We start from the raw sequence: 14,309 nt of genomic DNA, 5'->3' as shown, positions 1-14,309 counted from the left end.
AAATTTTTTTAATGTCTGTAAAATTCAGTATCATTTTATAAATCTTTAAAAAGATTAAAGTACAAATGATAGTACGAATTTATCAACTCTAAAGTGTTCAAATTGTATTCAATTATTCAATATTTAGATTATTTATTTATATCACTTTTTTTTCACAACTATATATATTTTTACGCACAGTATTTTCGCTTAAAAATTTTCTAGTCATAAAATTTAAAAAATTATTTTAATAGAAGATAATTAATCGTCTAAAAATACAAAAAAATTAGATTTTAAAAAACGTAATTTATAAGAAAAGTACCAAAGATCAATGCTTATACATGTATTTAAATAGATGTAAAAAAATACTTAAGAAATTTAACACAAATGTGATAAAATAATAAATAATTTTCTTCAACCTAATAATTAGTGACTCTGAAAAAATTATTTTGAAAATTAAAAATTAGATTTTTATTTTATTTCTTGTAATTATCCACTAGATGGCAGTACAAGTTTGAGTGATAATTTTGGCGCGTAAACTCTATAATCCATAACCAAAATGGAGAATGTAAACAGAGAGAAACAGTCGCTGACAGTTGATACTGCTATAAAAAAAAATATTTATTATTTATTGTTTATATTATTTAATATTGATGTTACTTGTTCCTTGTTGTTACTTTTTCTTCACTAATTAATTAAAGTAAGTATTTCAATATATTTTTAATAAAAAGCTGCACATGGTGGTCATGTGCAATACACCTGTTGATAATTGAAATTACTGAAATTTAAAAGAAAGTTTAAAGATGAAAATTAATTACAAGCGCAATTTTTTAATAAATTTTTTATTTTAATTAAAAAAATAAATTTTTCAGAACTCCCAAAATGGCGTCAGTAAATACCGGCAAATATCGTTCAGAAAAATCAGAAAAAAAGAAAACCTGGGAACCAGGAGCCGAGGGTCCTCGAGAAAATACAGCGGACAGTCGCTTGAGGCAAGCGAACGAGAACATTCACATCGACAACCTCTATGGGTTCCACCGGGTGAGTGACAACCGCGAGCGCGTGGGCTACCTAGTAAATATGCATGTCACCGAAATTGTCGAAGAAGACAAAAGACTGACCAGCGGCGTGGACTACTACTTCCTCGAGGAAGACTGTACGCGGTTCAAAGTGTCAATGCCGTACCACCCGTATTTTTACATCCTTTGCCGCAAGGACACCGAGCAGGAGCTTTCAATATTCCTGCAGAAAAAGTACAGTGGAATTGTCAGCAAAATCGAGATAGTCCGTAAAGAAGACCTGGATCTGCCGAATCATCTGGCAGGTATCCAACAAAAATACTTAAAGTTATCTTTCTCCAACATTGTAGACATGACCAAGGTGAAGAAGCAGATCCGTCACGCAGTGAAGCTGAGCCGTAACAGAGAAAAGAGCCAGTCATGCTATTCCGAGTTGCTGGAGGACAACGACGACGCGGATGAGCAGAGCCTGAAGAAGATAATCGACCACATGGACAACATCGTGGACATCCGCGAGCACGATGTCCCCCATCACATCCGCGTCTCCATAGACTTGAACATCTACGTCGGTTGCTGGTACTCGATCAAGATTCGGGGTACAGACCCTCCGATAATCACTCGAAGAACGGACATAATCGAGACTATCGACCCGATAGTCCTGGCGTACGACATCGAGACCACGAAGCTCCCCCTGAAGTTCCCCGACGCGAATTTCGACCAGATCATGATGATATCCTACATGATAGACGGCGCCGGGTACCTGATCACCAACCGCGAGATCATCTCCATGGACATCGAGGACTTTGAGTACACTCCATTTCCGGAATTCGAGGGCAAGTTCCAAGTCTTCAACGAGCCCAACGAGAAGGCGACAATTGAAAAATTCTTCCAACACATTCTCGACATCCGGCCTCACATATTCGTGTCCTACAACGGTGACTTCTTCGACTGGCCTTTCGTGGAGACAAGAGCTGCGATCCACGGGCTGAATATGAAAGACCAGATAGGTTTTGCTAAGAACCGCGAGGGTAATTTTGCCAGCAGGCCTGTTAGCCACATGGACTGTCTGTCCTGGGTGAAGCGAGATTCTTACTTACCCGTCGGGTCTCAGGGTCTCAAGGCAGTGACCAAGTCCAAGTTGCGGTACAATCCAGTAGAAGTTGATCCGGAGGAGATGTGCAAGCTGGCAGTTGAGCAGCCAGAGTCTTTGGCAAACTACTCGGTGTCTGACGCAGTTGCTACTTATTACTTGTATCAGAAGTACGTCCATCCGTTTATCTTCGCTTTGTGCACAATTATTCCGATGAATCCCGACGAAGTCTTGAGAAAAGGCTCGGGAACTCTCTGCGAGTCGCTGCTGATGGTGGAAGCTTTTAAAGCTAATATTATCTTTCCTAACAAGAAAGAAAATGAGCTGAACAAGCTGACGACTGACGGACATGTGCTTAATCAAGAAACTTACGTCGGCGGACACGTAGAAGCCCTGGAGTCTGGAATTTTCCGGGCGGATATTCCTTACAGGTTCAAGATAGTCACCAGTGCGGTCGACGAGCTGATCAGCAGCGTGGACAACACTCTGAAGCACGCGATCCAGGAGGAGGAGAACGTTCCGCTGGATCTGGTGGACAATTTTGAAGAAGTTGCTGACGCGATCAGGGAAAAATTGATGGACTTGAAGAACCAGCCGCTGAGGTTGGAAAAGCCGGTGATTTATCATCTGGATGTCGGCGCGATGTATCCCAATATTATCCTGACGAACCGGCTGCAACCCTCGGCCATGGTCGACGAGACTGTCTGCGCTGCTTGCGACTACAATCGTCCTGGAGCGCTGTGCAAGCGCGACATGAAGTGGATGTGGCGCGGAGAGTACCTAGCTGCCAGTCTCAGCGAGTATCAGCGCATCCAGCAGCAACTGGAGACTGAGAAATTCCCTCCGGCTTTTCCCGGAGGACCCAAGCGCGCCTTTCATCAGCTCCCACCGGTGGATCGTGCTTGTTATGAGAAGAAACGACTGGAGCAGTACTGCAAAAAGGTCTACAAGAAGGTCAAAATTACTAAGATGGAAGAACGCACCCAGACTGTCTGTCAGAAGGAGAATTCTTTTTATGTAGACACTGTGAGAGCCTTCAGGGACCGCAGGTATGAGTACAAAGGCTTGAATAAAGTTGCGAAGCAACAGGTAGCAGCTGCGGTCAAGAAAAATGATGCTGCGGAAATAAAATTGGCGAAAAATCGGGAAGTTCTTTATGATTCTTTGCAGTTGGCTCATAAGTGTATTTTGAATTCTTTTTATGGCTATGTCATGAGAGGAGGCTCCAGGTGGTTCAGCATGGAGATGGGTGGCATTGTTTGCTACACTGGCGCCCACATTATCATGGAAGCCAGGAAAATTGTTGAAAAAATTGGACGTCCTCTGGAATTAGACACCGATGGAATTTGGTGTATCTTACCAGCTTCTTTTCCGGATAATTTTATTGTAAAAACTCGACATGAAAAAAAATCCAAGCTCACTATTTCATACCCCAACGCGGTGCTGAACTTCATGGTCAAGGACCAGTTTACTAACGACGTTTATCATGATTTAGTAGACAAAGAAACTGGTCACTATAAAATCAGAAGTGAGAATTCCATTTTCTTCGAAATTGACGGTCCATATTTAGCAATGGTGCTGCCAGCTGCTAAAGAAGAAGGCAAGAGACTCAAAAAAAGATACGCAGTGTTCAACTTTGATGGATCTCTGGCAGAGTTGAAAGGCTTTGAAGTGAAACGCCGTGGTGAGTTGCAATTGATTAAAATTTTTCAGTCATCAGTCTTTGAATCTTTCCTGAAGGGCGCCACGCTGGAGGAGTGTTACAAAGCGGTCGCAGAGGTTGCGGATTACTGGCTGGATATAATGTACAGCAAGGGAGCGAATATTCCCGACTCAGAGCTGTTTGAGTTGATCAGCGAGAACAAATCTATGTCGAAGAAGCTTGAAGACTATGGCGCCCAAAAGTCGACGTCTATCTCCACCGCCAAGCGGCTGTCCGAGTTCCTGGGTGACCAGATGGTGAAAGACGCTGGACTTGCTTGTCGGTATATCATTGCTAAGAAGCCCCACGGAGCTCCGGTTACCGAACGAGCCATTCCTTTGGCGATATTTCAGTCTGAGCCCAGTATTACTAAGCACTACTTGCGCAAGTGGTTGAAAGACCCGTCGATGCAGGAGTTTGATATCCGAGAGATCCTCGATTGGGGGTACTACATCGAGAGGCTTGGCAGTGTCATTCAGAAAATTATTACCATACCTGCTGCAATGCAGGGGATTGCTAATCCAGTTCCTCGGGTTCGACATCCAGACTGGCTGCATAAAAAATTGTTGGATAAAAATGACACCAAGAGACAGACGAAAATTACGGACATTTTTAAAGCTTCTGTGAGAGAAGTTGGTCAGGATGACAATAATGATAATGATAATGATGATGATGATGATGATGATGATGATGATGATGATAATGAACGCGGTGACAGTGGGACTGTCCAGATAAACGACATCGAAGACATGGCCTGTACTTCACGAGCTAGGCCGCTTCCTCAGGCGAAAAGAAAGCGCGTGGGCTCCGAAAGCGAAGAGATAGACCTGAAGAAAAGCTGGAGAGAAGTCCTGGGCGCTCCTCCATCTCCAGGAAAAACTTACGCTGAGTTCAAAGCGTGGCTGGAGTTCCATCGGAAGAAATGGGCCTACCAGAAGAAGCAACGAGGCGACAGACAGCGCAAGAAGATCAGGATGATCGGTCAAGCTGAAGAAACAGCTCGCGGAGTTGTAAGGAACGCAAACACTTCCACGATTTCGGGTTTCTTCCGCAAAGCGCATCGCAAGCTGCTGGACTACCCTTGGCAGATAATCCAGATTGTCGAGACCAACGAGCCGGGGCTATTTAGAGTTTGGGCGCTTGTAGACAATGAGTTGCATCATGTTAGATTGTCAGTTCCGAGGATTTTTTATGTTAACTCTCGGAAAGAGCGCGGCGATCCTGGAGCCAACGACCTCTGGCGCAAGTGCACCAAGATTCTTCCTCGGTCAAGGCCTGTTTATCACCTGTACCAGTATACTGTTCCAGAAGGGCTGTATCAGCAGCACAGCCAGAGTCTGATGGAGAACGTGACCCAGCCGGAGAATGAAGGGATCTATGAGACCCAGATGCCTTTGATTTTTAGAGCGATACTGGAGCTGGGGTGTGTTTGCACCGTGGATGCTAGGGCTGCTAGAAGCATGGCTGACGGCTCGGACACTTTTAACTTACATCATCTTCAAATGAAGACTGGAATAGCTGAGATTTACTTGAGAGATCGCTCGGCTATTAAGTATGTCTACTTGTTCCATCACTGGGCGACGACTCGGCAGAGGTCTATGTGGGGTCTGTTCCTTGGACCCAGCAAAAGAGGACATATTTTTGTCTACGACTCTGTTAGGACCAACCAGATGCCCAATATGAGCACTTTATACCAAACCGAGAGAAATTTGATCAAAAACAATCCTGACATTGAATTGTACCCCGAAGACATGACCTTTGAAGTCAGGATTGAAACCAGTCTCCAGCAAGTCCAGAGGCAATTGCAAGCAGCCTTGAAAGCTTACAAAAATGAAATGAAGGGAGCTACGATGCTGTTGGTTCAATCTCCGATGGAGATTCCCAACCTCTGCAGCGAAATGCCGGCGCTGAACGAGTTCCCGCTGGTGGCAGTTCACAATCCAGATGTAGACCACCTTTTCAGCACTCTTGATTGGCAGAGAGTCGGCGCTAGGACTATGGCGAAGCATTTCTTGAAGAGCAACCACGGGCTGAGCCTGATGATAGACCAGTGTCGCTTCTTCGCAGCTCCTCTGGGGAACATTCCAGCAGACGCGACGCTCTTTGGCGCTGACCTGTTCTACGCTAGAAATTTACAGAAGCATAATTTCGTGCTCTGGTGCTCACCGAACGAACGACCTGATTTAGGAGGCAGTGAGAATGATGACAACCGGCTGCTTACTGATTTTGAGGAAAGTTCAAGTTGCGCTGCTAATAAATCCGGGACTTTTTCCAGCGTCTGCGTTGAGCTGGAGGTTGAAAGTCTGGCTATCAACACTCTTCTGCAGTCAAATAAGGTCAATGATGTGGATGGGACTAGTTCTTTTATTAGCTTCCATGTCGCGCCGCAGGCGTCGCTGCAAGACATAGTCTCGGGGGATCCCAAAGCTGTGATTCCGAGTTACGACGAGACAGCGGTTTGTAGCGCGGCTTTCAAAGTCTTGAGGAACATGGTCAGTGGGTGGTTGAAAGCGGTTACTCTGCAGAAGAATGTCTTCGCGGATTATCAGATTATTCACTTTTATAGGTGGCTCAGGACTCCCAATGCTTTGCTGTATGACCCTGCATTAAGAAGGACACTGCATACCTACATGAAGAAATTGTTCATTCAATTAATTGCAGAGTTCAAGAGACTTGGGTCTATTATAGTGTTTGCTAATTTTAATAAAATTATTATTTGCACCAAAAAAAGAACTATTGCCGACGCGCTGGGGTACATTGAGTTCGTGGTGCAGACTATTAAGAACAAGGAACTGTTTCATTCTATTGACATTACTTACGAGAACTGCTGGGAGTACTTGGTCTGGCTGGACCTGGCGAACTTTGCCGGCATTAAGGGCAAGCTTAATGATTCTGTTGACGGCCAGGGAAGAAATGATGCTGATGATGATGATGATGATGAAGCTGACAAAGATTCTGATGATGAAGAAGACAGCGATACCCCAGAAGTGATCATGACCTGGAACTTGATGGAGATTCTGCCCCAAGAAGCTTCTTGTCAAGCCAGCTTCAGCGCTGTCATCGCGGGATACATCATCGCAGTCTACGAGTTCATCAACCAGATGGAGTTCCCCAACACTCCGAGGCTCAGTCAAAGGAGGAAGAATAATTTCAGCCAGACTATCTGCCAGCTGGGTCTAGGCTCGCTGGAGAACGCCGGGGAGTTCGCGAAGAAGCTGATAAACGGAGAGATGTCCCAGAAGCTGTTCCAGATCGTCCAGAAAATTCATAAAAAAATGCCGGAGAAGGTTCTGACCAGCGACGAGTTTCCCAACCTGGATCTTGGGAGTTCTGGGCTGATGAAGATCAACCCGGCGTTGGAGTTGGTAAAGGCTGTCTGCAAGGTGTTGTCTCTGGACAAGGAAGTCGAGGATGAGGTCTTTGAATTGCAGAGGAATCTTCTGAGGCTGATTAAAGTTGGGAACTTCAGCGACAAAGCTGAGTGGAAGGAGCCTTGTATTTCTTTCGTCCTCCCGGAGATCATCTGCAAGGCCTGTAATCATACTAGGGATATTGATCTGTGTAAGGATATTTATCGCACGATTGAGGCTGGGGTTCATGTTTGGAATTGTCCACTTTGCAAAACTACTTACGATAATGCGGAGATTGAGTTCACTCTCGTGGATACTGTTTGCAGGAAGAGCATGGGCTTTGTTCTTCAGGACTTGCAGTGCAAGAAGTGTGGTGAAGTTCAGAGAGATAATGTTAAAGAGTACTGCTCTTGTTCGGGGGAATATAAAAATACTGTAACGCAAGATGAAATGATTAAGTGTATAAAAGTTTTGAAGTCTATTGCGAAAAAATGTCAGATGGTTGTTTTGAGCGATTTGATTGATAGCATCAAAGTTGTTAAATAAATATTTTTTCATTACCAATTTTTATTTTTTTAATTTAAGAAATTACCTTGTATCTTGTGAACTATTGATATTTTTAAAGATATAAGCTCATTTTGATATTATACTCATCGAGAGCTTTCATTTGAGTACTCACATCAATTTTTCATATATTTATATATAAAAAATATATCAAATATGCATGTGGGTACTCAAACGAAAGCTCTTGATGAGTGTAACGTCGGGATGAGCTTATATTTTTAAAAATCTTTAAAAACATATTTTCTATTTTTTTTTTTTTTTGTCAATTAAAAAAAAATTTTTACAAATCTTACAAAAATAATATTTAAAAATTATAAAGTTCATCTAAAAAATTAAAAATTCCTTTCATTACTTCAAAAATAATAAATAATGAGCATCTTCAATATAATTTCATATGAAATTTTATTTTATTTCTAATTACAAACAATTAACTCTCTGAATAATTAAATCTCCCTCTCACTTTTGAACTATCTCAAATACAAAAAGCTAAATGCAAGTATGAATTAAAAAACAGGTAAGTCTTTATCGATAATTTCAAAAATACAAAATTAACTCAATAACTTCTTCCAAAAAGCGTCCAGTACTTGGCTTTGCTAGCACATTTTGGATGAATGCACCCCAACACCTTGACATCCTGTCCCTTGGGTTGTTCAAAGGGAATACAGAGTCCCTTAGCGCCCATGAGGGGAGCGCCAGCTTCCTCAGCTTCATCCCTAGCACTGTCCTTCTTAATCTCATCCTCGCACTCAATTCTTCCACAGAAAGGCGCAAGGATCAAGTTCTTTTTATCCAAGTGGGCACAGAATTCATTCCAATTCTGGCAGTGCTTCAGGTGATCATCGAGCTCCTTCTTGGCCTTGTCATACATGCTCTTCTGGACAGTATCAAGCAACTCTTTCGCATGCTTACAGACCAGGTCCTGCTTGACAAAAGATTTTTCCAGGGTATCACGCCTGACAAAAGTTACCTGATTTTTTTCAAGATCTTTAAAGCCCAGCTCGACTCTGAGAGGGACTCCCTTGAGCTCCCAGTGGTTAAACTTCCACCCAGGACTGTAATTATCCCTGTAGTCTCCTTTGACCAGCAGCCCAGCGTCGGCAAGTGTCTTCTCAAGCTTGGCGCACTCTGCCATCAGAGTCTTGCGCTCTTCAGCAGTTGTCGTGGCAGTAATCCCGCAAGGAATGACAACAATCTGGACAGAAGCAACTTTAGGAGGAAGAACAAGTCCCTTGTCATCGCCATGGACCATCACCATGACTCCAATCGTCCTGGTGGTCAATCCCCAGGAGTTTTGGAAGACAAAAGTTTTTTCACTTCCCTCCTCAGCGCCTTCAACTTTAATATCAAACATCTTGGAGAAATTCTGCCCCAAATGATGGCTCGTAGCGCCTTGAATAGCTCGTCCACTAGCTGACACAAAAGCTTCAACCGTAGTGGTGTAATCTCCACCAGCAAACTTCTCCTTTTCAGTCTTACGACCGCGAACCACCGGAATCGCGAGATACTCTTCATAAATCCTAGCATACAATTCCAAAATCGTCAAAACTTCCTCGTCAGCTTCAGGCTTGGTCAAGAACGCCGAGTGACCTTCCTGCCAAAGAAACTCCCGGGTTCTCAAGAACGGCTGCGGATGTTTGAACTCCCATCGCACGACATTGTTCCACTGATTGAGCTTCAACGGCAAATCACGATAGGATTGGATCCATTTGGCGTAGGCTGGATACATCACTGTCTCCGAAGTCGGACGAATGGCAATTGGCTCAGCTAGCTCAGAGTCTCCGGACTTGGTAACCCACGCAACTTCTGGAGCAAAGTCCGCGATGTGAGTCTTCTCGCGCTCCAGCACGGCTTTGCTCACAAAAATAGGAAAGTAGCAATTTTGAACACCTAGTTTCTTTATCTCACCGTCGAAGAAGTCCTTTATCTTCTCCCAGATCGAGTAACTCCACGGCCGGAGGATGTAGCAGCCGGACACGTCGTAGTACTCGATCATCTCTCCCTTGGTGATCACCTGGGAATACCAATCAGGCAAAATTTCAGCTTTCTTAGCCTCTAAGCCCAACCTTGTCCCAGTTTTGGTGCTTTCGGCTTCCTTGGAAGCTTTTGGAGCTTGTTTGCTTGCTTTGGGTGCTTCTGGAGCTTTAGCTTTCTTCTTCTTGTCCTCTACAGATGCCGAGGGCTTCCATTCGTCTCCATAAGCTGCCTTGAAATCTTCCTTGAGCTTCAGCAGAACCTTTACATACTCATCAACAGTCCCCTTTTCAGCTTTAGCAGCTTTAAGTTCGCGAACTTTGTTGCCTTGATCAACAATCTTCTGGCTCAAATCTCCGTCTTGTTTTTTAGGCATGTTCTGGCTGTTTTTCGCGTCTTTAGCTTCCTTAGTAACCTTCGGAGTCGCCTCTGGCTTCCAGTCCTTGCCGGTGGCTGCTTTGTACTCAGCTTTCAAGCTCAACAAAATTTTAACGCTCTCGTCAATAGTCGCCTTATCAGCTTTGGCTGATTTTAGCTCGCGAACTTTGTTTCCCTGCTCTACAATTTTTTGATTCAAAGAATCGGCATCACCTATCGCTGGTTTGTTACTCTTAACTTCCTTGGTGTCCTTAGGAGTCGCCTCTGGCTTCCAATCTTTACCAGTAGCTGCTTTGTACTCACCTTTCAAGCTCAGAAGAATTTTAACGCTCTCGTCAATAGTCGCCTTGTCAGCTTTGGCTGCCTTGAGCTCGCGAACTTTGTTTCCCTGCTCTACAATTTTTTGATTCAAAGAATCAGCTGGTCCAGATTTGTTCTGAACTTCCTTGGTTTCTTTAGGAGTAGCTTCTAACTTCCAATCTTTACCAATAGCTGCCTTGTAGTCCGCTTTTAATTTTAATAAAAGCTTAACGCTCTCATCAATGGCTGCCTTGTTGGCTTTTGCAGCTTTCAACTCTCGTACTTTATTTCCCTGGTCTAATATCTGCTGATTAAGCGACTCACCTGATTCACTCGACTTTTTAATCTCAAAAAATTCTGACGGATTCAAGTCAGCCTTCCACTCAACTCCCGTCGCGTTTTTGAAATCCGCTTTCAGAGCCAACAGAGCTTTGACTTCTTCCTCGACTGCTTTCTTATCTGCCTTGAAAGACTTCAAACTCCTGATCTTATCTCCCTGGGACTTAATCGCCGCCAATATCGACGCTCCGTCAGCTGAAGACTTAGCTGCGTTCTGTAAAATTAAATAAATTAGTAAAAAAATAATTAAAAATAATTTTTTTTTTTTTTTACTTTTATTCCACAGATGGAAAACAAAAAAATAGTAAAGCCACGTGGTCTGATCAAGTGACTAGTGAATGTAAATGCATTTTATTTTTTTTTCCCCTCCGGGTGTAAAGCGTCAACTTTAGCCCCGCTGCGCTAAACAAAGTTTCCGCTTTACACCTTCGTCAGGGAAAAAAATAGTATACACTCCTCGGGAAGTAAATAAGAAAGCCTCAGATCACATGTTTGTTGACCTCGGCTTCGCCTCGGCCAACAATTACATGTGATCTGAGACATTTCTTACTTTACTTCCCTCGGTGTGTAATATACTATTTTGTGTACCGTTATAACTCTGTTGGTAAGAAAGAATTGATGAACAAGCAACTTACCGCTTTACTTTTATTGCTCTCTTTGGTATTAACTTCTTTAGGTGCTGACGCCACAGGGGAACTGTTGGTGTGTCCATCAGGGATGTAGAACAAAATCAGAGGTCTTTTTCTGCTTGTCAAGTCACTCATTGGTCCATATGGTACGTCACAGCGGAAGAATCCTTTCCTTTGAAGCTGAATTATTTGTCCCTGCTTCACGTTCTTTAATTCTGACTCTCCCAACATTTTTATTTCTTTCTAAAAAAAAAAATTTGGTAATATTTTTAAAGATTATAATCATAGCAGGATTTTTGGCTTAATTTTAAAATAAGAATTAATTTTGTTGAATTTTATAAAAAAATATTTTGAAATAAAAGTTGCTCGAAATTTAATTTTATAAAAAAATGTCTCATAATTTTTTTTTTTTTTTTTAGGACCAATCAGAAAGCCGTAATTTAAAATCTTGGTTTTAATTATATTAAAATGAAAAATAATATTATTTTTAATAACTTAATAAATTAATAAATAAATAAAATAACTTACTCTAGTATTTTTAGCAATAAAGTCCTTAAAATCATCATCCTTCCCCAAAACATTTTTGCTAATAATATGTTCAAAATAAACGGCAACACAAGGAACCAAATCACCCTCCTTTTTATGATCTTCTTTGTTACCCTTTTCCGCCAGCCAGGTAAGCTTGACCGTGTTTTTATAGTCCTTGTCATCGAGCTTGAGCCTGGCGTCAATTTCAGTAATTTTACCATCAGCCTTCTTGATATTTTCAATCATCAAATTTCCCCAGGAAATAAAAGTGGCTTTTTCTCCAGATTTAAGAGTATCAGCGTCAACCCTCTCAATAAAAATTTTCTTGCCAATGAGGACCTTCTTCATGCCCAGCTCCGGAGACTTGGGATGATTTTGGACTTCAAGAAACTGATCATTAACCGCATCAAGGACGTTGACCTGAACCAGATCATCAGACTGGAGAGCAGTGAAGCGAAAGGCAATCGGGTCAATTATTTTTTTATTAATCGCCCAAATTTTGTCCCACTCCATGAAGACAACAGACCTGGAACCACCCTGGGATATGATAAACTGCTTCAACCCCTCGACTGTCAGCCCATGTCTGAGGATTCCTCTTACTGTCGGCAGTCTAGGGTCGTCCCAGCCGTCAACCAGGCCACTGTCGACGAACCAAGTTAGTTTACGCTTTGACAAGACTGTGTTTGTCATGTTCAGCCTCGAGTACGCCCAAATGTAAGGACGCCTTAGTCCCAGAGCTTCTATGAACCAGAAGAACTGAGGATCTCTGTCGGTGTACTCAGTAGTTCTTAGAGTGTGAGTCACACCTTCGATAGAATCTACTATTGGACAGGCGAAGTCATACGTAGGGTAGACTTTGTACTTGTTTAAAGTTCTGGGGTGTGACTCAGGCTTGCATCGGTAAATTGTCGGGTCTCTCATGCACCCGTTGGCCGACGCAAAGTCTATCTTAGCCCTGACGCAACAAGTCTGACCTTTAGCAGTTCCTTTTTTCATTTCTTCCCACAGCTGCAGGTTTTTTTCTATCGGGTTATTCCGACTCTTGGAAGGCTCTTTCTTATCACGCTGCTCTTTCATTGCCTCTGCTAAAGTGTCATCTACAAAAGCTTTCCCCTCTCGAATCAGCTGCTCGCAGTACTTCAGCATCAGCTCGAAGTAATCCGAGGTGTGGGTGAAGCGATCCGGTTTAATTTCCAACAGTTTTAAGTCTTCGAGTATTTCTTGCTCGAACTCCACGGTCTCTTTGGCGGGGTTTGTGTCATCGAATCGCATTATCAAAGTACCTACAGTCAAATTTTATTGTTAATTTAAAAACATTAAAATAAATTAACAATTTTTTTTTACCTTTGAAAGTATCAGCGTAATATTGATTCAACAAAGCAGCTTTAGCATGACCAATATGCAAATATCCACTAGCTTCTGGAGGAAAACGTACAATAACTTTACCCTCTTCAGCTCCCGGTAGCTCAACAAACTTTCCTTCCTGCTTCCTGCCAGTCATCGTTGGCTTGTGGGCTGCTTCCTCTTTCTTATGCTTTCCAGCTGGAAGAACTGAAGCTTTGTTGAACGTATTCAAGACTTTTGACACGTACTTCAAAGAGCTAATTTTCTTGAACCAACGTAGCAGCTCAGGATATTGAGATTCTGGTGTGTAATTTAGGTTTACTAAGCCAGCAAACACGTAGATATCTGCTAGAGTTACTTGCTCTGTCAACAACCAATTCTTGGACAAGTTCTTGTTCAAGAGCTCTTTTGAGGCTGCTAAGTTGCTGGGATTCTTTAATGGACCGTTGCTGTATGATAACCAACTGTCTACCTGAGTTCTTTCTAAAATTCCAGCTCCTCCTAATGATAATAAAATAATTAAGTAATTTTATTAAATTAATTAAAATTCAATAAAATAAATTAATTATTATTTTAAAATTAAAACAAAAAATCTTGGCTATTATTAATAAATTACCGTATAAACTCTCGTCGATAGTCCTGGCCAAATAACGTCCTACATTGCAGTCATCATCGCAGACAACTTGATCGTTAACCAACAATTGAACATTTGACAACGGTTTCCAAGGTTCCGGGTACTCGATGTCGACTTTGTTCTTGTTATTTTTGCTTGAAACAAATTCAGCGGCTATTATCGCTCCTGCAAGAAATAAATAAAATGATGAAATTCCGTCCCACGGTGGTGTAAAAATAGACTTAGTAAAAAAATCTTTCAACTAAAAATAAATACTCACCCAGTGGAGGCGATTGCTTGCTCGCAGACAATTTTACAGTCATCTTTGGTTATTATTTTTGTTAAAATTTTTTTTACTGTCAATCGTGGATGTTCGGTAAAATTTTATATTCAAACAAATAGGTTAGACACATGTGTCACAATCATGGAGATTATATTATACATATATATGTATTTCTATAATAAAAATATATGAGAGTGTGAAGTTAGTTAATAGTCGTAAC

At 42.1% G+C, this 14,309-nt stretch overlaps 2 protein-coding genes across 2 annotated transcripts; one reads left to right on the top strand and one right to left on the bottom strand.

The window, feature by feature from the left end:
• Positions 1 to 562: 562 nt before the first annotated feature.
• On the top strand, positions 563 to 7,704 carry Dnapol-epsilon255 (DNA polymerase epsilon catalytic subunit 1). The gene is made up of 2 exons (XM_074252061.1): positions 563 to 679; positions 852 to 7,704. Exon 2 carries the CDS (start codon positions 862 to 864, stop codon positions 7,684 to 7,686), a length of 6,825 nt encoding a protein of 2,274 aa, XP_074108162.1. The 5' UTR covers positions 563 to 679; positions 852 to 861; the 3' UTR covers positions 7,687 to 7,704.
• Positions 7,705 to 8,087: 383 nt separating this feature from the next.
• On the bottom strand, positions 8,088 to 14,226 carry Gluprors (Glutamyl-prolyl-tRNA synthetase). The gene is made up of 6 exons (XM_074252062.1): positions 14,087 to 14,226; positions 13,810 to 13,992; positions 13,194 to 13,694; positions 11,850 to 13,132; positions 11,328 to 11,564; positions 8,088 to 10,906 (listed from the first exon to the last, which is right to left on the bottom strand). Exons 1-6 carry the CDS (start codon positions 14,127 to 14,129, stop codon positions 8,258 to 8,260), a joined length of 4,896 nt encoding a protein of 1,631 aa, XP_074108163.1. The 5' UTR covers positions 14,130 to 14,226; the 3' UTR covers positions 8,088 to 8,257.
• Between the last annotated feature and the right edge of the window lie 83 nt (positions 14,227 to 14,309).

Source organism: Cotesia typhae, unplaced genomic scaffold, assembly GCF_013202065.1.
Source record: "Cotesia typhae breed Kobodo isofemale line unplaced genomic scaffold, CoteBio_Ctyphae contig_83, whole genome shotgun sequence".
NCBI classification, from domain to species: domain Eukaryota; kingdom Metazoa; phylum Arthropoda; class Insecta; order Hymenoptera; family Braconidae; genus Cotesia; species Cotesia typhae.
This window is presented reverse-complemented; position numbering and strand designations above follow the sequence as displayed.

Excerpts from the sequence above, each read along its gene's own strand:
- Dnapol-epsilon255 (XM_074252061.1), top strand. The coding sequence starts at position 862 with ATGGCGTCAGTAAATACCGGCAAATATCGTTCAGAAAAATCAGAAAAA.
- Gluprors (XM_074252062.1), bottom strand. The coding sequence starts at position 14,129 with ATGACTGTAAAATTGTCTGCGAGCAAGCAATCGCCTCCACTGG. Across the intron at positions 11,565-11,849 it reads TTATTGCTAAAAATACTAGA|AAAGAAATAAAAATGTTGGG; the intron begins GTAAGTTATTTT and ends TTTTTTTTTTAG. Across the intron at positions 10,907-11,327 it reads AGAGCAATAAAAGTAAAGCG|AACGCAGCTAAGTCTTCAGC; the intron begins GTAAGTTGCTTG and ends TTAATTTTACAG.